General features: G+C 43.9%; 1 protein-coding gene across 8 annotated transcripts in view; it reads left to right on the plus strand.

Annotated features, from left to right (window-relative positions):
• WDR31 (WD repeat domain 31) overlaps positions 1-20,414 on the plus strand; it is a 31,920-nt gene extending 11,506 nt beyond the window's left edge. For 4 of the 8 annotated variants that reach the window (XM_055117217.2, XM_055117219.2, XM_014346238.4 and 1 more), the window contains 8 exons: positions 376-508; positions 2,531-2,605; positions 8,293-8,437; positions 8,537-8,637; positions 9,870-9,937; positions 10,950-11,091; positions 12,806-12,968; positions 14,533-20,414. In XM_055117217.2, the coding sequence (XP_054973192.1) occupies positions 376-508; positions 2,531-2,605; positions 8,293-8,437; positions 8,537-8,637; positions 9,870-9,937; positions 10,950-11,091; positions 12,806-12,968; positions 14,533-14,693 (988 nt within the window). In that variant the 3' untranslated portion in view covers positions 14,694-20,414. The remainder of the gene's footprint in view (positions 1-375; positions 509-2,530; positions 2,606-8,292; positions 8,438-8,536; positions 8,638-9,869; positions 9,938-10,949; positions 11,092-12,805; positions 12,969-14,532) is intronic. The other 4 variants (XM_055117220.2, XM_014346239.5, XM_034928875.3 and 1 more) reach the window with 2 other exon arrangements.
• The last annotated feature ends 1,221 nt before the right edge of the window (positions 20,415-21,635 follow it).

Consider the following 21,635-nt stretch of genomic DNA (forward strand, 5'->3'; position numbering starts at 1 on the left):
GGGCAACAGAGTGAGACTCTGTCTCAAAAGAAAGAAACAGTCAAGTTTATTAGCTAGTGTCTGCACCCATACACAGAGGGGCCCTAAATCTTCAGGATTAATTGCTAGTGTGAGCAAAGAAAGACTCCTGGCTTCTTGGCTTCAGGATCCCCCTTTATCAGATTCCAGTCCTTCAGTCATTCTGCACATTTTCAGAGTAAATAATACCATTGCTGACAATGTAAATGGGTCTCCCTTCTCTTCACCTTTTTAAATATTTCTCCTTAGTCTGGCCTGAATTGCCTTCTTAACCCACATTCTTCTCCTTACCCCACCCCACCCCACCCCCATCCACTCCCATGCCATTGGGTCTCTCATTTTCTATACTCTTTTTAGCAGGCCTGATGAAATTATAGAAGAGAGAATTCAAACTAAAGCTTTTCAAGAGTATAGCCCAGCTCACATGGATACCGTCTCTGTCGTGGCTGCTTTGAACTCAGAACTTTGTGTCTCTGGAGGGAAAGATAAGGTGGGGTTTGCAGTGTTTCCCGGGAAATGAACTTTATTGCAGGGAAAGGAAGATATTTTGAAAGGAAGTCTAGGATTTGCATTTCTGGAGCAGGGTTGACAAGTGTAAAAATATGGGCTTTAGAGTTAGAAAGACTGGATTTAAATCCCTGCTTGGCCACTTCCCATTCGTTTGGACAAGTCTTTAAATTTTTTTGAGTTTCAGTCTTATCTGTTAAGTGGGAATAATAATGCCACCTCACAGGTGGTTATTAAAGATTAAATCAAAGAACGTAGGTGAGATCCTTAACACTATGCCTGACCACCCACATGCTTTCTATAAATGGCAAAGATTATACTTACCACCAATCCCATGTTACACCTACATGGAGACACAGGAGTTAATTGTCAGCAAAAGGAACTGTCTAATCTCTTCTTTTATGCTCTCTACACTGGTATGCATCATGATTCCTCCCTGTGTTTTTGTCCTCCTTCCTCCCATTCTCACATTTCTCTCCTTCATATTAGGATCTATCATAGCCCTCACAGCTGGGATACTGGTAGTACAACCGCTAATTCTTTTTGTAGTGAATAATACTAATAATGGGCCGGGTGTGGTGGCTCACACCTATAATCCCAGCACTTTGGGAGGCCAAGGCAGGCGGATCACTTGAGGACAGGAGCTAAAGACCAGCCTGGACAACATGGCGAAGCCCCATCTCTACTAAAAATACAAAAATTAGCTGGGCATGGTGGCGCTTGCCTGTAATCCCAGCTACTTGGGAGGCTGAGGCTCAAGAATTGCTAGAACGTGGGAAGTGGAGGTTGCAGTAAGCCGAGATCGGGCCACTGTCCTCCAGCCTGGGTGACAGAGCGAGACTCTGTCTCAAAAAATAATAATGTCTCTCATTTTCAATAGCCTTTTAGAATCTTCAAATTCCATTTGCATACTGCATTCCACTGGTTCTAAGATGCATGTTTTCACATTTTATTTTATTTTTATTATATTATTATTATTTGAGACAGAGTTTTGCTCTTGTTGCCCAGGCTGGAGTGCAATGGCGCCATCTCAGCTCACCACAACCTCCACCTCCTGGGTTCAAGCGATTCTCCAGCCTCAGCTTCCCAAGTAGCTGGGATTACAGGCATGTGCCACCACACTCGGCTAATTTTGTATTTTATTTTTTTTAGTAGAAATGGGGTTTCTCCATGTTGGTCAGGCTGCTCTCGAACTCCCGACCTCAGGTGATCTGCCCGCCTCAGCCTCCCAAAGTGCTGGGATTACAGGCGTGCGCCACTGTGCCTGGCCCTGTTTTCACTTTTCACATTTTAACACTTCTGAAATCAGGATGCATCGAAGTATCATAGTTTAATTGGCAGTATTTTGTCTTAAAATCTAGGCCAGGCAGGGTGGCTCACTGCAATCTCCACCTCCCAGGTTCAAGCAATTCTCCTGCCTCAGCCTCCTTAGTAGCTGGGATTACAGGCATGTGCCACCACACCTGGCTTATTTTGTATTTTTAGTAGAGATGGGGTTTCTCCATGTTGGTCAGTCTGGTCTCAAACTCCCGACCTCAGGTGATCTGCCCGCCTTGGCCTCCCAAAATGCTGGGATTACAGGCATGAGCCACCGCGCCCAGCTTGAAATGGTAAATTAAAAAAAAAAAACACCACAACAAAAAAATACAGTACGATAGGGAAAACAAATCCAACCCTATGTGGAATTCTCCTTCACCATCTACAGTCAGAACCTCCAGGGGAATCAGTTCTCCTTGGGGAATGTTAGCCCAAACCCATCAGTAAGTTTAGAGCAGTGGTCCAGTGTCGGAGGGAGACGGAGAACAACCAGGAGGAAAGAAAAGAAACTCAAAGGAGGGACACGTGAGGAGGGACGGCCACAACAGGGAACCCCTAATGCTTTGAGCAAGTTCCTGAATGGAGAGGGAGTGAGTGAGGAGGGAGAAAGTAAGGTGAGAATGCAGTAGAGGCTAGTGTCACTTTAACAAGAATTGAGTAATGAAACTACAATCTTCACTCTCTTCAGACAGTTGTGGCCTATAATTGGAAAACTGGAAATGTGATGAAAAGGTTCAAAGGACATGAACATGAGATCACCAAGGTAATTTTCAAATGATTATTATGAAGGCAATCTGGAACTGAATAAAGGATAGCTAATAGTTATAGATATTAAGAGTGATTGAATCTTTGGTCTTAAGGAAAAATGCAAAGGTTTGTTTGATGCTGTGAAATCCTACTTCAGGAGAAACAGAGCAAACCATTCACTTAGTTGTTGTTACAGGCATATCGAACACAATTTTTCTTTTGTCATTAAGCCCTTAATAGCACAGGTAGTAAACAGAACACAGCTGATAACAACACTTGACCTATCCTGACTCAACAAGTACAGTACTGAAGGCTTGGGCTTACCCTGTGCTTACCATAGCTAGGAAAGTGACAAAATCCCTGTGCTCAGCAACCTTCTAGTCTAGTTGGGGACATTTAATGAACATTCAATAACAATGAAATAAAAATTTATTTGTTAGATAGCATTACAGACCAGAGTGAGCTTCCAGCAAAAATGATAGAGAATGCCAATTTATATAATTCCCCGCTCTGAAGTCCGCCTAAATGAACCAAAAATTAAGATACACACTTCATTTATAATGAAACTAGGCATCAGCCACAATCCCATAGCACAGAATATGATATTTGCTTGCCAGATACATTGTGTTCTGAACTAGACTGATAGAGAACACCATGCTGTAATGCACTTATCCCCAGATATTTGGCAGAGTGCAGATGTCACTAAAAGAGCTGGTCCTGAATGGTCCTTCCAACAGCCCTTTATTTAGAAAGATGAGGACTAAAGATATAGATTGTTTACCAGTAAAACAAGACAATGTAACAAAATTGAGACTGCTGCCAGCTTGCTTCTCCTTCTTCTGGTCACCCTAAAATGCTGAAGGACTGGCCAGGCATGGTGGCTCATACCTGTAATCCCAGTGCTTTGGGAGGCTGAGGCAGGAGGATCATTTGAGGCCAGGAATTTTTTGTTTTGTTTTTTGAGATAGAGTCTCACTCTCCCCGTCGTGTGATCAAAGCTCACTGCAACCTCCATCTCGCAGGTTCAAGCTATTCTGCCTTGGCCGCCGAAGTAAGTGGGATTACAGACATGTGCCACCACACCCGGCTAATTTTTATATTTATAGTAGAGATGGGGTTTTGCTATGTTGGCCAGGCTGGTCTCCAACTCCTGATCTCAAGTGATTCGCCTGAGGCCGGGAGTTTAAAACCAGCCTGGGACATAGCAAGACCCCATCTTGACCAAAAATAAAAAAAATTAGCCAGGCATGGTGGTGCACACCTGTAGTCTCAGCTATTTAGACAAGACATAATCAGCCATCAATATTCAGGATGACAAATCAAGACATAATCAACCATCAATATTCAGCATGACAAGTCAAGTTATAGTAGACCTTGGACTAAAAGGAAAGAAAGTGAGAGAGAATTGACTGTGTGTGAGTGTGTGTGCATGCACTTGTGTGTGTGTGCACATGCGTGTGTGTGTGTGTGTGTGCATGTAACACTTGAGCATGTATCAAGCCTTATTGGATTTACTGCCAAAAATTGGACTTATCCTCATTCAAAGATGAAAAGATTAATAAGCAGAAAGGATCCAAAGTGAGGCCTATATGCCTAGATTTTTTTAAATATACATATAACAAGCTAATGTCAGATGAAAATACACTTTGAAGGAAGAACTACTCAAGAAGCAAAGATAAAATTTGATTAATGCTTTTTACTCTCTATAAATTAAGAGAACATGTACTCTATGAAACAAGAAATTGAAAAAATAAGACAAGCCAGGTGCAGTGGCTCATGCCTGTAATGCTGGCACTTTGGCAAGGCAAGGCAGGAGGATTGCTTGAGCCCAAGAATTTGAGACCATCCTGGGCAACATAATGAGACCCCATCTCCACAAAAAATTAAAAAATTAGTTGGATGTAGTTGTGCGCACCTATAGTCCCAGCTACTCAGGAAGCTGATGTGGAAGGATCGCTTGAGTCCATGAGGTTGAAGCCATAGTGAGCTGTGATGATTTCACTGCATCCAGCCTTGGCGACAGAGCAAGATCTTTGTCTCAAAAAAAAAAGTAAGACAATAGAAGAATTATCTGGGAGAGAAAAGATTTGAGGAAAAAATATTATTAAAAAGTAAAAATTGGCCAGGCAGGGTAGCTCATTCCTAAAATCCCAACACTTTGGGAAGCTGAGGTAGGAGGATTGCTTGAGCTCAGGAGTTCAAGACCAGCCTGGGCAACATAGCAAGACCTGTCTCTACTACAAATAAAAATACAAATACATTCGGTGGTCATAGTGGTGCATACCTATAGTCAAAGCTACTTGGGAGGCTAAGGCAAGAGGATCGTTTAAGCCAGGGAGATGGAGGCTGCAGTGAGCTATAGTTGTGCCATTGCACCCCAGCCTGGGTGACATAGCGAGACCCAGTCAGAAAGAAAGAAGGAGGGAGGGAAGAGAGAGAGAGAGAAAGAAGAGAGAAAAAGAAAAAGAAAGAAAGAAGGACGGAAAGAAGGAAAGAAAGAAAGAGAAAGAAAAAGGAAAGGAAAGGAAGAAAGAAAAAGAATCTGTATGTGCGGAGAGTGTTGTTCATGTGTAAAGGCAATGGGAAGACATTCTTAAATTTGTAAAATCTTGCCATATGCAAAGCATTCCTCAATAATATAGTTGAAGGTATATTATTAAAGAATATGAATGGGCCAGGTGCGGTGGCTCACGCCTGTAATCCCAGCATTTTGGGAGGCCAAGGCGGGCGGATCACCTGAGGTCAGGAGTTCAAGACCAGCCTGACCAACATGGAGAAACCCCGTCTCTACTAAAAATAAAAAATTAGCCAGGTGTGGTGGTGCATGCCTGTAAACCCAGCTACTCAAGAGGCTGAGGCAGGAGAATCACTTGAACCCGGGAGGCAGAGGTTGTGGTGAGCCGAGATCACACCATTGCACTCCAGCCTGGGCAACAAGAGGGAAACTCCATCTCAAAAAATAAAAAATAAAAAATAAAGAATGTGAATGAATGATGAATAATAAAGCCAATGAATATTAAAGAAGTTCCAAACTGAATTCACTGTATGAGCCTTCAATCCAATTAAACACAGAATTATGTCTAAAGAATTGTCAAAACGAGGGCTATGAGAAGAAATGTAATTGTTTTAATTCTTTTAAAAATTTATATGTATAAAATACAAAATATTAATAATATGATAATAGACTAGATAAAAATCCAAGAGAGTACTTACAAAAGTGGGAACGAGCCAGAAGTAATATAATTGTGCTAATTAAAGAAAAAAAAAATTTCCTTACAGGAGATTCTGTTTTCTTTCTGAAATTAATACATTGAGAATATGAGTTTAAAGATATTAATACATATACAGAGGTATCATGAGAAGAACTTAAGTGCCATATTATTTAAATTAAAAATATAAAGGGAAAAATAACTCTAAAAACAAATATACAATTTTATAGAAAAAGAAGACAATGAAAATATGACAAAGTGTTTTTCAAAAACCAACAGAAAAGATGGAAGGAACAAGATCAAACATATATATGATAGCAGTAAATGTAATTGGGATAAATTCACTTATTGAAAGGCAGTACTCTTACTGAGTTAAAAACTAAAGCCACCTGTACATTGTTTAAAAGAGACATATCTAGGCTGGTCATGATGGCTCATGCCTGTAATCCCAGCAGTTTAGGAGGCCAAGGCGGGTGGATCACTTGAGGTCAGGAATTCAAGACCAGCCTGGCCAACATGGCAAAACTCCATGTCTACTAAAAATTAAAAAAAAAAAGAATTAGCCAGGCATGGTGGCACACACCTGTAATCCCAGCTATGCAGGAGGCTGAGACAGGAGAATTGCTTGAACCTGGGAGGCAGAGGTTGCAGTGAGCAGAGATCAAACCATTGCACTCCAGCCTGGGCGACAGAGTGAGACTGTGTCTCAATAAATAAAAAAAAAATAAGACATATCTAATGCAAAACAGCTTTAAGATTGAAAGTAAAACAGTAAATATAGAACAGATATTTGTACACACACACACACACGCACACACATATATATATAGCAGCATTGTTTATAATAGCCAAAAGCTGGAAACAACCCAAATGTCCTTTGACAGATTCATGGATAAACAAAATGCGGTAATATACATACAGTGGGCTATTTTTCAGCCTTAAAAAGGAATGAAATAGGCCAAGCACAGTGGCTCATGCTTGTAAACCCAGCATTGTGGGAGGCCCAGGCAGGTAGATCACTTGAGCCCGGGAGTTCGAGGCCAGCCTGAGCAACATGGCAAAACCCTGTCTCTACAGAAAATACAAAAATTAGTCAGGTATGGTGGCACACACTTATAGTCCCAGCTATTCAGGAGGCTGAGGCAAGTGGATTGCTTGAGCCCGGGAAGGGAAGGTTGCAGTGAACCGAGACCAGGTCCCTGCACTGCAGTCTGGGTGACAGAGCAAGACCCTGTCTCAAAAAAAAAAAAAAAAAAAAAAAAAGAATGAAATTCTGATACATGTTACAACATGGCTGAACCCTGAAAACATTATGCTAAGTAAGAGCCGGACACAAAAGGACAAATATGGTATGATTCTGCTTATATGAGGTACCTAGAATAGTCAAGTCCATAGAGACAGAAAGTAGAATAATGGTGGGTGCCAGCGGCTGCGGGGAGAGGAAAATGGAGAGTAATTGTTTAAAGGTTGTAGAGTTTCAGTTTGGGATGATGAAAAAGTTCTAGAGATGATAGTGGTGATGGTTACACAACAATGAATGTACTTGTTGCCACTGAGTTGTACACTTAAAAATGGTTAAAATGGTAAGTTTTATGTATATTTACCACAATTCCAAAAAAAAAGAAACACGATGGAAGAGATCAGAACAGGAAGAGTAGGTCAGCAAGGATATATCAGGCAAATGTAAACAAACAGAGCAGGAGTTGGGATGATAATAATATCAAGCAAAGTTGTATTCAAGGTAAAAAGCATAAAATGGAACAGAGATTCACTTCAAATTCTTCGTAAGTATAACAGAATCACCTGTCATAACAGTACAGCATCCATTTTTGGGGTGTGGTGATGATCAAGTGCAAAAGGAATCCCACAGGAGGAAGTTCTATAGGAAGCCCAAGAGGGGATACATCCTCACCAAGGTGACATGATCTGAGGAGGTGAGATTTTTAACCTTACCCTGAAGGACAGGAGGAAATCTGCTACATAAAGGAAAGGTAGCACAACATTGATAAAGGTGGAAATTCAGACTGGCCCATGCTGTGCATTCATAGATTTCAAGCTTAGGTATTACTCTTTTGAGAAGTGTGTGTGGGGGCCGGGCACGGTGGCTCACGCCTGTAATCCCAGTACTTTGGGAGGCCGAGGTGGGTGGCTCACCTGAGGTCACGAGTTGGAGACCAGCCTGGCCAGCATGGTGAAACCCTGTCTCTACTAAAAATGCAAAAATTAGCTGGGCGTGGTGGCTGGCGCCTGTAATCTCAGCCACCGGGGAGGCTGAGGCAGGAGAATCACTTGAACCCGGGAGGTGGAGGTTGCAGTGAGCTGAGATCACGCCACTGCACTCCAGCCTGGGTGACAAAGTGAGACTCCGTCTCAAAAAAAAAAAAAGAGGTGTGTGTGGGGAGGGAGTTATGCAGACTCATCTTTCCCCCAATTAAAGTCCAGTCCAACTAGCATACCAGAGCTATTTCAGTGTTGTTGTTTTTTCCCTGAGCAGGTAGCCTGTATTCCCAAATCCAGCCAGTTCTTCAGTGCCTCTCGTGACAGGATGGTCATGATGTGGGACTTGCACGGTTCCTCACAACCAAGGCAGCAATTGTGTGGCCATGCCATGGTGGTCACCGGATTGGCTGTGAGTCCAGGTAAAACAAAGCGGACCTCTTCCCAATGCCTTTGTGCTTTCTGAAAAGCCCCGTTCAGGTCCCCACTCACAGGCTGTCTTCTCACCATTGTTTCCAAAGACTCATCACAGCTGTGCACTGGCTCTCGGGACAACACCCTGCTTCTGTGGGATGTGGTGACAGGACAGAGTGTGGAAAGAGCGTCTGTCTCCAGGAACGTGGTATGAACTCAAACTTGGTACAGAACAGGGCAGCAGAAAGGAGCATGGGGTGAAGGAAAGGCTCGGGAGATAAATCAGGAGGCCCATGAGCAGAAATTAGAGCCTGGGTCCCAATTGCTGTCCCCTAACCTGCTGTGAGACCCTGGCCTCTCAGGGTTATTAGATTAGATGGTCCCTTGAGTCTTCTGCTCCAGACAATGATTTTACTCACTTATATTGGAATTTAAAATGGTGTCTTCATTATTTCTTTCATTATTCTGTTTCTTCTGTGGGCCAGACACTGTGCTAGGAACAGGGTTGGTGACCAAGAACATAGTTCCTGTCTTCCAGGACCTCACAGCTTATGCTTATTGTATGTTCATATATGTAACATCATGTGGAGAAATAAGCATTACCTTTTGCTTTATGTAGAATTTGCATTGCTTTTGAAGGACCAGTTGTTTTCTAGTAGCAGACTGGTATAAATTGGAGAGCCTTTGGAGTCAGTTATACTCAGGTTAAAATCATGGATCTATTACTTACCAGTTATGTTATCTCAAGGAAGTTACTTAAGCTCTTAGAGTGTCTGTGTCTTCATTTATAAAATGGGGAGAACTCTATCACCTGCTAAGGTTCTTCAGAGGATGAATTCAGATACTAGATGTGAAATACCTGTCATTGTGTCTGACCCATACTAGATGTTCTTTTAGTGGTTGTCAAATTTCAGTCCCAGTCATCTTTTCTAATTTTGAAGATGACTGCCAATGGTCAGATATGCTTGCCCCATGCCCTCTATATTGGTGGAGGTTACTGGAAGAAAAGAAAATCCTGTTATTTTGGGTTATTTTGGAAACTATTTTATGCTTATCCAGCAGGGACCTGCAGGGATAAAGAGAAACATGAATGCTCTTCCTGATCCCCATGAGGTGTTGGGGCTAGAGTTTCAGTGAACCCACCTTACAACAGGGGCTGTTCTATCTGCCACACAGGTGGGGTTTCAGGCACTCTTAGGGTGCCTGCATGTATTCTGGTGCTCACAACTGGCCCAGCTGTTATCTTGCTGCTGATAACCTAGGAGATGCAGGTAGAGCATGACTGATAGGTATCTGCAAAACCTAAGATGCCTGTAAATGAATTTGCTAGTTCAGAATCCTTGAGAAGAGGCACAGTGATGCTAGTTAGCACATTTGACAGGAATTACAGCAGAGGAATGACTTGGTGTGGAGAAGTTCTGAACATTTTGCTTTTTCTAGGTCACTCACCTGTGCTGGGTCCCCAGAGAACCATACATACTACAGACCTCTGAAGATAAAACCCTCAGGTGGGCTTACTGAGCAGCTGTGAAAGTGTTTCTTGTGAGGTTTGTGGCTCCCATGCACACATGGCTCCATTCCCACTCTGATTCTCCACATTGCTCTGCCCTTCCCAGAGCCTTCTGTTCCTCTGCCCTTCACTGGTGCTGGGGCCTCTCTGCTCTGGCCCCATGGATCATTAAGGTAGAGGTTGTGTGTCATGAGATCAGGCCAAGTAAAAGCCCCTGTTTTGGATGGTTCCAAAGCATCTGATTCAGCCAGCTCCTGCTGTGTGAACGTGTTCAGATTAACCCCAGAATCAGTCACTTGCTTGTCCCACCCTGTTGGGCTGCCTGGCTCTCCTTGCTACCCCTGCATGGCTCCTGGTGTTCTCAGTCACCCAGCCTTCAGCTGAAGCCCTCCCTGGGGAAGCAGGGTTGAAATCAGCATCAGGGGAGTCAGTAAAGCCAATAGTTCTTAGACCGGAGAGGATAACTAGAAACTTTGGATCTCAGAAGAGATTCTCCTTAGAAAATGGTAGGAATGGGGTAAAGAGGTAAAAATGAAATAAGAAGCAAAACAAAACACTCCCCAGTGGACCCCATAGCCAAGGCTGGCCATGACCTGTATGTAAATCTTTTGTAACTAATTCTGAATGATGACTGATCTCCCATATCATAATAAGTATCTTTTTAAAAATTTAAGTCACAGGCACAGAAATATCCTTTTGTCCACAGAAAGCAGTGTCTCAAAGGACCAAATTAACAAATTAACTTGTACAATTAAGATGCTTGGTCTCAATTTCTATTAACTGATCTCAAAATGGAAAGAACTCAGATGTCATTCAATTTGGTTACTTCCTGCCAACTTTAGAGTCTCAGAGATTGATCTGGTTCATGCTGCCGTTTTTAGGTAAATCATGCCATTCCAATCTGACTGGCCTACGCAGCAAAGAGCCAAGACTTTTATGGTAGTGGGACAATACGGGTGTATTTCAGCCACATTTACTACAAGCTAATTTCCTGCCCTAATCTCTTTCAGATTATGGGACAGTCGGGGGCTGCAGGTAGCTCATATGTTTCCTGCAAAGCAGCACATTCAGACCTACTGTGAAGTCAGTGTGGATGGACACAAGTGTATCTCCTGCAGCAATGGCTTTGGAGGAGAAGGCTGTGAAGCCACGGTAGGAGACTGTGTGAGGTCCAGGTATCTGGTTGCTGATGAACAGATCACTTACTCTGGCCTCATGCCTGTAGCTGTGCTACACAGGCGGGCTTTGCTAATGGCTCAGGCCTCTTTCAAAAGCATACTGTGAGTGATCCTTTGCATTCCAGTTGCTTCATTTAAGAAACATTCATAGGGGAGGCCAAGGTGGGAGGATTAATTGAGCCCAGGAGTTTGAGACTAGCTTGGGCAACAGAGCAAGACCCTGTCTCTATAAAAAAATAAAAAGTTAGCTGGGCATGGTGGCATGTGCCTGTAGTCCAAGCTATTCAGAGGCTGAGGTGGGAGGATCAACTGAGCCTAGGAGTTTGAGGCCAGCCTGGGCAACAAGGGAGACCCCATCTCAAAAAAATAAAGAAAATAAAAGAAACATTCATCAACTTAGGGCTCTCTGAATTGGTAGTAGGAAAGAGGAATGGGATGAGAGTCAAGATGGGGAGGAGCTAAACACAGAACCAGCCTGCTGATGTCTCTACTCCCAGCAGAGCTTAGAGAGGGGAGGGACTGTTTGAAGAACCAGATTTATTCCCATTATAGGCGTGGCCACAGTAAAAGAAGCTCAAGCTTTTTAGGAAATTTGGAGCTCTAGTGTTGGTCCAGGGCCTACTCCATCCCTTACTCATGTACCTTCCTTACATTTAATTTTGGAATAGATTGCCTAGGCTCCTCCAAAGCACCTTAGATTCATAATTGTAGAATATCCATTAAAAGGGTTATCTAGTATTCAAACAGAACAATTATGCCCCTATTTTATTGAACATTTCTTGTGTGCTGGGCACTGGGATGAGCACATTACATGTAATATCTCATTTAATCCTTAAAAACAACCCCATGAGTTAGGTACTATTATAATTCCCATTTCACAGACAAGGAAATAGAGGCATGGCAAGTTGACATCTCTTGCACAAGACCACATCCCTAGTAAATGGTAGATTGGGGTGTTGCAGCCTTTGAATGTAGCATCTCTTTTCTAAGTGAAACATTTCCAGCTCCTACAGCTATTCCCTGGATAACATGCTGTCCAATAACTTCATTATCTTTTTGGACATAATTCAATTTGCTCTCCTCCCTGAACATTATTCTCCAGCTGTGATCTGATCTGTATCAATTAGAGTGGGACTGGCAGCACTGACTGGCACTTCCCTCTTGTAGACACTAGTCTTCACACATCAAGGTTCAGCATCTAGGCATTAAATCAGAATGTCTGCACCTAGATGTACTTATATCTATGGGGTACTTCTAACTACGGGGTCCCCACAGGGCCCACAGATGCCAAGAGGTTGAAATAAGGCAGCTCTTGAGTTGCCATGAAAGCAAACAACCCCATACTGTTGTTTGGGGCTCCCCATGGGTTCCCCATGATGGAACACCATCATGCTGTAGGACTGGGAGCTTTTACTTCCCTAACCACTAAAAAGGCAAAAACTCATATGACACATTCTTAACCAGGGTTGTTTGAGACATAGTTGAGGCTTAAAATAATCACTGGATGGATGGGTCATTGGGTCTGTGGATGGATGGGTTGTTGGGTCTGTGGATGGATGAAGATAAGGGGTAGCTATGTGTGCAGGTAAGTGGAGGGAATAGGTGCATCATGGGGGTAGGGGGAGATGGATATTCATGGATGAAGCTAGACAAGTGACTATGAGCTGGTCCATGTCATTACTTTGCAGTTGTGGGACCTAAGACAGACTCGAAACAGAATATGTGAGTATAAGGGGCATTTCCAGACTGTCGCATCCTGCGTCTTTCTACCAAGAGCATTGGCCTTGATGCCTTTAATTGCTACCTCATCACATGATTGCAAGGTGAAGATTTGGAACCAAGATACTGGAGGTAAGCAGCCTGCTGTTAGTCCTCCTCAAAAGATACATGAAGTCCTAAAACCTTCTTTAAAACTCCTTCTTCCCATTGCTCAGCATTACAAAGCCACCCATCTTCTGCCACTGTCTAGTCCCATGCTTAAGAGGTGATGTCAAGATGCTATCCCCTGTATCCCCTGGTACCATGTTTTATAGACTCATTCCTGAGAACTCACGTAGATTTGGCTCTTACATTCTTTCTACCTGAAGTTCTTCATCAGATTCTAACTTGTGACACTCAAAATATCTGGAAAAGAGAACAAGAATTGTGACTTTTGAAGTCTTCTTTCAAGGACTAAAATGAAAGCCCCAGCTCTTGGTGAGGGTAAGGGGGAGTAAGGATACTTTCAGAAAGTCTCTGCCCTGTTTTGATTCTGTAGCTGAAGTTTAAGAACACAGTAAGCTCATAACATTTCAAAGCATCAGAGAAAAAAGATGTCTTATGCAACCCAGCTCCCCAGAGTCCTGGATCTGCTGGATGGAGCCAGCCCCTGCTGGCCAATTGTTAAATATTCAGGATTTTTTGTGAACTGGTTTTTAAACCTTTGGTAGCCTGAAATCTGATCATGATGGAGGTATTTACATGATGAAAATTAACAAGTGCTATGAATCGGTGGTGGTGGTGTTTTTTCTTCCAGAAAGCTGGTTTACCAGCACCCCACTGCCTCCATCTATTCTGTCCTGGACACAGGGTTCTGCCACAGACAGAAACAGCATTGCCTTAAAGAACTTTAAACCAAATCTGTCCTACAACAGTCTTCTAGAACTCAGCTCCTCTCCAGGGAGACAGGGTAGTTCCCTCAGAGAATAGAGGCAGGACCATGTCTTGTGGGCATTCTGCAAACAGCTGTGGCCACAAGCCAAACTTCCATAGTAAGGACAGCCTGCTGTACTGTTACCTGGAGTGGCTTCTCCAGCCACTCAGGTGTAACTGTTGCTTGAGGAAAAAGAGCAGATGTTTTAGACTTAATGATCATAAATCTGACCAGGGAGAACGAGATCTGGAAATGTTGACCTGACCAAGTGGCACAGATTCCCTGCCCACCAGGTATGCGCCTGTAGTTTTTAGAAGAGTGGCCTCTAAGATGCAGATGGAGGGAGATGGGTCAACTGAAACCCCCAAAGACTGCCTTTCGGGCTCTCCCATTATCCTCCATCTCCAAGGCATCAAGACCCCAGGAAGCCAGCAGCTAAAGATCAGTATCCTTGTGTGTTTTTCCCTGCCTGGGCCCTGCTTTATTCTCTGGGCAGGTGACTGAGGGCACCTTTGTAACATGTCTTTAGCCGGTGAGACCCCGACACTTCTTGGTGATGGTATGCATCCTGTTTGGCCCATGTGCCATTCTCTACCATTGAAGTCATGGAGTTGGCCCAAGTTCTGACCTCCCTGGTATGCTTTCCTCTGAAGAAGTGGGGTCTCTCTCATACGGGTTAGATATGTACAGCAAATGCTTTATTTCCCTGCATTTCTCATGAAGACATCACATTTCATGATGCTACACTCTTGGCCTAATCTGCTGGTCCCCCTTTCCCCCCAGCCTGCCTTTTCACCTTGTCTCTGGATGGATCAGGACCCTTGACTTCTCTGGCTGTTGGTGACGCCATCTCCTTATTGTGTGCAAGTTTTAACAGAGGAATTCACTTACTCAGAATGGACCACAGCCAAGGGCTGGAACTGCAAGAAGTGGCAGCATTCTGAGGCCAAGAGACACTCACTGGACAATATCAAACCATGGCTCCTCCTCAGCATGGCTTTGTGTCTTTCTCAGTTATCTTGAGGGGAGTGGGATGTAGGGCTGGTATTCTTTGCTTAGGTTCATTTACAAGATGTATCAGTGTTGTAAGTCCAATAATTTAAGTCCAGTGATTCAAAATCAGGTATAGAGTCCAGAAACATGGACTACACATAAGGTTCTCTATTTAAGTTAAATACAAATGCAACTTTTTAGTGAGCTTTTAGGACTACTCTTCAAAAAAAGTGTATTGCTCAGAATGATGACCTGTAAATGTAAGAGTGGCAGGCCTCTGTCTGTGAAAGTCAGAACACAGGGCTCGAGCCTCTGGAACTGACCCTTTGCAAGTCTTTACAAAAGAAAAAAGGCAGTGGGGAGAGAGAGTGTTTTGGTTACATCAGAAATAATTGAGATGGGAAAGAATAGTGCAGCTCCATAGAGGAGACAGACTGTAGACAATGAGATTAAGCTTCAATCACTGCTCCTCAGCAACGTGAAGAATCAAAGTCAGGGCAAGAAAGCGAAAGCTTGGACTTCTATTCAAAGTGGCAGCAGAGTGGGAGGGCGGTACCCTTCTAGCCCAATGCTGCTGAGCTTGTGTGAAAATCAGACCTGAGATGGCTTGAAGCAGCCAAGAACCACATGGGCATTGCCCAGAATTACAGGAGTTAGCACACCAGCTCTACAGATAAGAAAACATTGAAATTCAAAGATTAAGGCCAAAAATATCTCACTTGCAATTTTAATATTTTCATTTGGATTTATATAAATGAAACATATATATGTTTTGGAATGGCCAGAGTGAGGCAAAGGGGATCCCTGAAATAACATTAGAACATACAGGAAAAACGAGGCAGGCAGATCACTTTAGGTCAGGAGTTCAAGACCAGCCTGTACGTGCGTGCCTGTAGTCCCAGCTACTCGGGAGGCTGAGATGGGAGAATCACTTGAACCTGGGAGGCAGAGTTTGCAGTGAGCTGAGATTGTGCCACTGCACTCCAGTCTGTGTGACAGAATGAGACCTTGTCTTGAAAAAAAAAAAACAAACCACATACAGGAAAAAAGAGAGGGATGGAGTCAACTGTGCCCCAGACATTAAGCCCCCTTCAGTGAGGAGGGGCAAGGTGCTCAGGCCTGCCTGTGTGGCCCCCAGGAGTCAGACCTCAGCCTCATGCTCACATGTCCATTTTCCTCCAGGGAAAATGGAGTTCTTTCTGCCTTCAGAGATGCCCACACATAAGGCACATGAGGCTGTTGGTGACGCCATCACCAACACTGGAGATTCCCTTTCTGACAAGTCCCAGCCAAAGAAAGATTTTGCATTTGTCTTCTCTGGCCTCTGCTTGTCTCTGATACCAGTGGCTGACAGCCACCTTCCTTCTTCCCTCTCTTGGTGTGATCATGCCTAACTGCAGCCTCAATCACCAGGGCTCAATCAATCCTCCCTCCTTAGCCTCCTGAGTAGCTGGGACTGCAGGCATGCACCACCACACCTGGCTAATTTTTTGTGTGTTTGTGTGGTCTGAAACTCCTGGGCTCAAGTGATCCATCTGCCTCGGCCTCCTTAAGTGTTGAGATTACAGGTATGAGCCACCACATCCAGCTGAGAGTCTGTTCTTAAGCTAGTACAAACAGTCAGACCCGACTTTGAATCTCCACTTCTCCATTTAGCTGGATGATCTTGGGCAAGTTATAAAATCTGTTTCCTCTTCACTTTATAACATGGGTTTCATGATCATACCTCGCCACAGGGCTGTTCTGAAGACTGGACATAGCTATTTTAAATGCCAGGAAAGGCCAGGCGCAGTGGCTCAAACCTGTAATCCCAGCACTTTGGGAGGCCGAGGCAGGAGGATCACCTGAGGTCAGGAGTTCGAGACCAGCCTGACCAACATGGAGAAACCCCGTCTCTACTAAAAATACAAAAATTAGCCAGGCGTGGTGGTGCATGCCTGTAATCCCAGCTACCTGGGAGCCTGAGGCGGGAGAATCGCTTGAACCCAGGAGGCGGAGGTTGCGGTGAGCCGAGATTGTGCCATTGCACTCCAGCCTGGGCAACAAGAGCGAAACTCCATCTCAATAAATAAATAAATAAGTAAATGCCAGGAAAGGTGGTGACAAATGGTAGCCATAATTATTTATTGTCCTCTCTGTCCAGACTAAATGTTCCCTTTTCCATATTAAACATTTACCATTCTGCCGGACGCGTTGGCTCATGCCTGTAATCCCAGCACTTTGTGAGGCCTAGGCGGGCAGATCACAAGGTCAAGAGATCGAGACCATCCTGGCCAATATGGTGAAACCCCGTCTCTACTAAAAATACAAAAATTAGCTGGGTGTGGTGGTGCCCGCCTGTAGTCCCAGCTACTCAGGAGGCTGAGGCAGGAGAATCGCTTCAACCGGGGAGGCAGAGGTTGCAGTGAGCTGAGATTGTGCCATTGCACTCCAGCCTAGGCAACAGAGAGAGACTCTATCTCAAAATAAAATAAAATAAAATAAAATAAAAATAAACGTTTACCATTCCTTGATCCTTTTTTTTTTTTTTTTTTTTTTTTTTTTTTTTGAGATGGAATCTCGCTCTGTCGCCCAGGCTGGAGTGCAGTGGTGCAATCTCGGCTCACTGCAAGCTCCGCCTCCCGGGTTGACGCCATTCTCCTGCCTCAGCCTCCCGAATAGCTGGGACTACAGGCGCCCGCCATCACGCCCGGCTAATTTTTTTGTGTTTTTAGTAGAGACGGGATTTCACCGTGTTAGCCAGGATGGTCTCAATCTCCTGACCTCGTGATCCGCCCGCCTAAGTGCTGGGATTACAGGCGTGAGCCACTGCGCCCGGCCTCCTTCATCCATTCTTAGATCTTATCCTCTAACCCTTTAGTCATCGTTTCACTCTCCTTTGATTCCTTGTTATGGGTCTTTCAACTCTGGAAAGACAAAGAGATAGGGGGAGAGGAAGCTCGGTCACTGAGCATCTACAGAGGGCTAAATACATTTATTCTCATTTGTTATTCCCAATATTCTCTGTATTGTGATTTCCATTTCACAGATGAGGAAGCTGAGGGGTAGAAACATGCAGTACTTTGCCCAAAGTCACACACATATTAAGAAGAGCTGAGGTATGAATCTGGGTCTGCCTGACTCAAAGTCCAAACGCTTTCCTTTGCATCGTGTCACAAAGTCATAGACCATGACATTGTTTGTATCTTCAAGACCAGTTATTAACTTTCTGGCTCCAAGGAGATCCCCTGCCCAAGTGCCTAGGGGCAGTAGACAGCTGTCTCAGGGACAGTCGTAGCATGTGCTGGATTATTAGTGCAGCAGCTGACACTTTTTCCCAGAAGGGAGAGAGGCAGCAAGTCAGAAAGTTCACGGGAATGAGTTGGGAGGGGGTCCCAGGGAAGGGGGACAGGCTGCCAGGAGAAGGAAAGTACACGGGAGAAAATAGTGGGGCTCTGATGAGTTAGTAGGGTTGTGTTACCAATAAAATTGTTTCCATAAACTGTACATGTGCTTGATGTCAAATTATCTATGCATTTTAAGTAGAAAATAGATTAGTAAATTCTAGTGTTTGTAGAGGACTTTTTTAGTCTGATATGCCCTAATCAGATACTCTCAGCACCTAAGATACAGGTTGCTAAAATTCATTCATTCCTTGAACATTCATTGAACACTTCATTTTAGAGGCTGCCCTCTAAAATCATATCAAGGAATTTTCCAAAGACAATTGACTTTTTTTCCAGGAAGGTGGATAAGCCCTTGGAACCTGGCCAATTGCATATTTAAAATTTAAATAAATGTATACATTTACTTACATATTTATGATTTAAGTATATATACTTGAGGGGAAATGGATACTTATTATTAATGTTCTTCATTTTGGCACAGAAAAGTGTAGAACTCGGGTCACTTGGTGTTTTTATAATCCAACAGTGAGATAAAAACTATTTCCAAATGGCCTTCTGAAAACATAATTATTAAAGAGCAGCTTTATTATTAGTAATGTAGTAGACTGTGGCAGGTGCGGTGGCTCATGCCTGTAATTCCAGCATTTTGGGAGGCCGAAGCGGGCAGATCACTTGAGGCCAGGAGTTTGAGACCAGCCAGACCAACATGGTGAAATCCTATCTCTGCTAAAAGTACAAAAATTAGCCAGATGTGGTGGTACATGCCTGTGATCCCAGCTACTGGGGAAGCTGAGGCAGGAGAATCCCTTGAACCTAGGAGACAGAGGCTGCAGTGAGCCATGATCGCACCACTGCACTCCAGCCTGGGCAACAGAGCAAGACTCCATTAAAAAAAAAAAATGCAGTAGACTGCTAGTTGTTTCCCTGAAATTGGCACATATCCTTGGCACAGGCTGCCCAGCTAAGACTACATTCCCAGCTAGGCAGGCCATGAGAATCAGTGCTTGCCAGTGGATTGTGAGTGGAAGTAATGTGTGTAACTTCCACCTTATTAGCTTGCAAGGAATGTGCTTGTCCAGGGCTACCCCTCTGCATCCTCTCCACTAGCTGGAATGCAGACTGCCAGCAACAGCTTCAACTCTCGATGAGGACAAGATGATAGCATGGCAAGAAAGAAGGAAGCGGGGGTCCTGAGGAACATTGAGGAGATGAGCAGCTCCACCAGCCTGATGGATGGAACTGTAACTGGAAAGGGAAATGAACTGCATTCTTTTAAAACCACTATATAACTTTTAGACTTTCAATTCAAGTATAGTAATCACGTAAAAAGTTTCAGATGTCTTAAGTTAATAGCTTGCTGAATTTCATAAACTGGACATTCTAGTCATCAGTACCTAGATGAAGAAGCAGAACACATCAGGAACCCAGATGGTCTCTCATACTCCTCTCCAGGCCCATTCGTCAAAGAATTTATAACAGCTTCAGTGGATTTTACCTGCTTTGCTACTTTCTATAAATGGAATCACAGGGTATTGTGGTAGATGGACCACAGATTTCTTCCATTCCTGTATGCATGACCCTTTGCAATGTGACTTCTACTCAGGGAGAGGTAGGGTCTATTTTCACACCCTTGAATCTGGGCTGGCCTTTTGACTTATGGGGTGACCAATAGAATGCAGAGAAATGGACACGATGAAGCTCCTGAGGCTGGGCCCTTACAACTCTTGATAGTTACAACCCTTAGTTTTAAAACTTTGCAGCTTCTACTTTCACTCTCTTGAAATGCTGCCCCCAGACTGCCATGTAAGGAAGGTGGTCTAGGCCACCTGGGAAAGAACTGAGCATCACCAGAATGAGGTCACGTGAGGGTACCTCAGACCTTCCCACCCAGCCAAATCTGCATCTGAGTGCAGCCTTATGACTCAACTAAGGTGAAATCAGAAGAGAAATTGCACAGCTATCCCATCTTCTCATGAGAAGTAATCTATCTGTTGTTTTAAGACATTAAGTTTTGGGATCTATACTTGTTATGCAGCGAAACAAGTATGTACTCTTATTTTGGTCAGGCTTCTGTTGCTCAACACGTTTGTAAGATTGTTCCATATTGCTGCATGTAGTTGAATACCATTCACTCTCATTGCTGTATCCTATTCCATTGTATGAAAATATTGTAATTTATCCATTTAATTACTGATGGACATTTGGGGGTAGTTTCTAGTTTGGGACTCTTACAAATAGTTCTGCTATGAACATCTTAATAACATGTCTTCTGGTGAACATCCACAATACCTGTGTTTATTACATAAATAGCAGAGGACTTGCTGGGCCGTACATAGGGGAATTCACATGATCAGTTTTAGTATATACTGTCAATTTTCCAAAGAGGTTGTACCAATTTACTTCCCAGCAGCTGTGCAGAAGCATTAGTAGAGTTTCAGTTGTTCCACGCCCTTGTCAACGCTTTGTGCCCTTGACTTTTACAACCCTCCATTTTAAAGATGAGTGTGTAGATGTTGAAAAGTGCACAAGGGGAATGTTTGCTCCATGAGCCAATCACAGAAGGAAGCTGGGCCAGCTGGTTTTGGCATCTACCTTCTCCCTGGCAGCTCCGGGGAAGAGGCCAGACTTTAACAATAAAACCTTCTATGTGTAGAGTGCCCTGTATTTTACATACTACTTTCACAGTCATAACCTTATCTGATTCTTCTAACAAAACAACACTCTGAGAAAGGCATCATGGAGATTATTACCTCTGTTCTACAGAGAAGAAAAAGTGACTTTCCCAGGATCACTCAGTGTGTGGTGGAGCCCAAATGGGAGCTCGGGTCTTTGACATGCAGACTGGCTCTGGCCACCAAGGCCCTCTCTGGCATCATCCTCGTGGTAGTGGGCATAAAGGCTGAGGGGAAGGGGGCAGGTAGAGGTGTTTGTACCTATGGAATAAGCGACATGGGTTTAAACACCATGGACAGAAGGAACATCCAGCCCGTTTCCATATGTTATCTCTCCAGGTTCTGGAACATAACATCCTGCCTATTCAAGATCCTACAGACAGCAAATTGAAAATCCCAGCTTTGGGCCGGGCACGGTGGCTCACGCCTGTAATCCCAGCACTTTGGGAGGCCAAGGTGGGAGGATCACTGGAGGTCAGGAATTCGAGACCAGCCTGGCCAACATGGTGAGGCCCTGTCTCTACTAAAAATACAAAAATTAGCCAGGCATGGTGGTGCATGCTTGTAATCCCAGCTACTCAGGAGGCTGAGGCAGGAGAATTGCTTGAACCTGGGAGGCAGAGGTTGCAGTGAGCTGAGATCGCACCACTGCACTCCAGCCTGGGCCACAGAGCAAGACTCTGTCTCAAAAAACAAACAAACAAAAAAAACAAAAAGAAAAGAAAAGAAAATCCCAGCTTTGGATCAGGGGGTTGGTGTTACCTGGCACTGCGTATTCAGATGCTGGACTCAGTTCACCTGGATTAATTTTTTGGTAACTGGCCAACTTCATGCA

The sequence above is a fragment of the Pan paniscus genome, chromosome 11, assembly GCF_029289425.2.
Source record: "Pan paniscus chromosome 11, NHGRI_mPanPan1-v2.0_pri, whole genome shotgun sequence".
NCBI classification, from domain to species: Eukaryota; Metazoa; Chordata; class Mammalia; order Primates; family Hominidae; genus Pan; species Pan paniscus.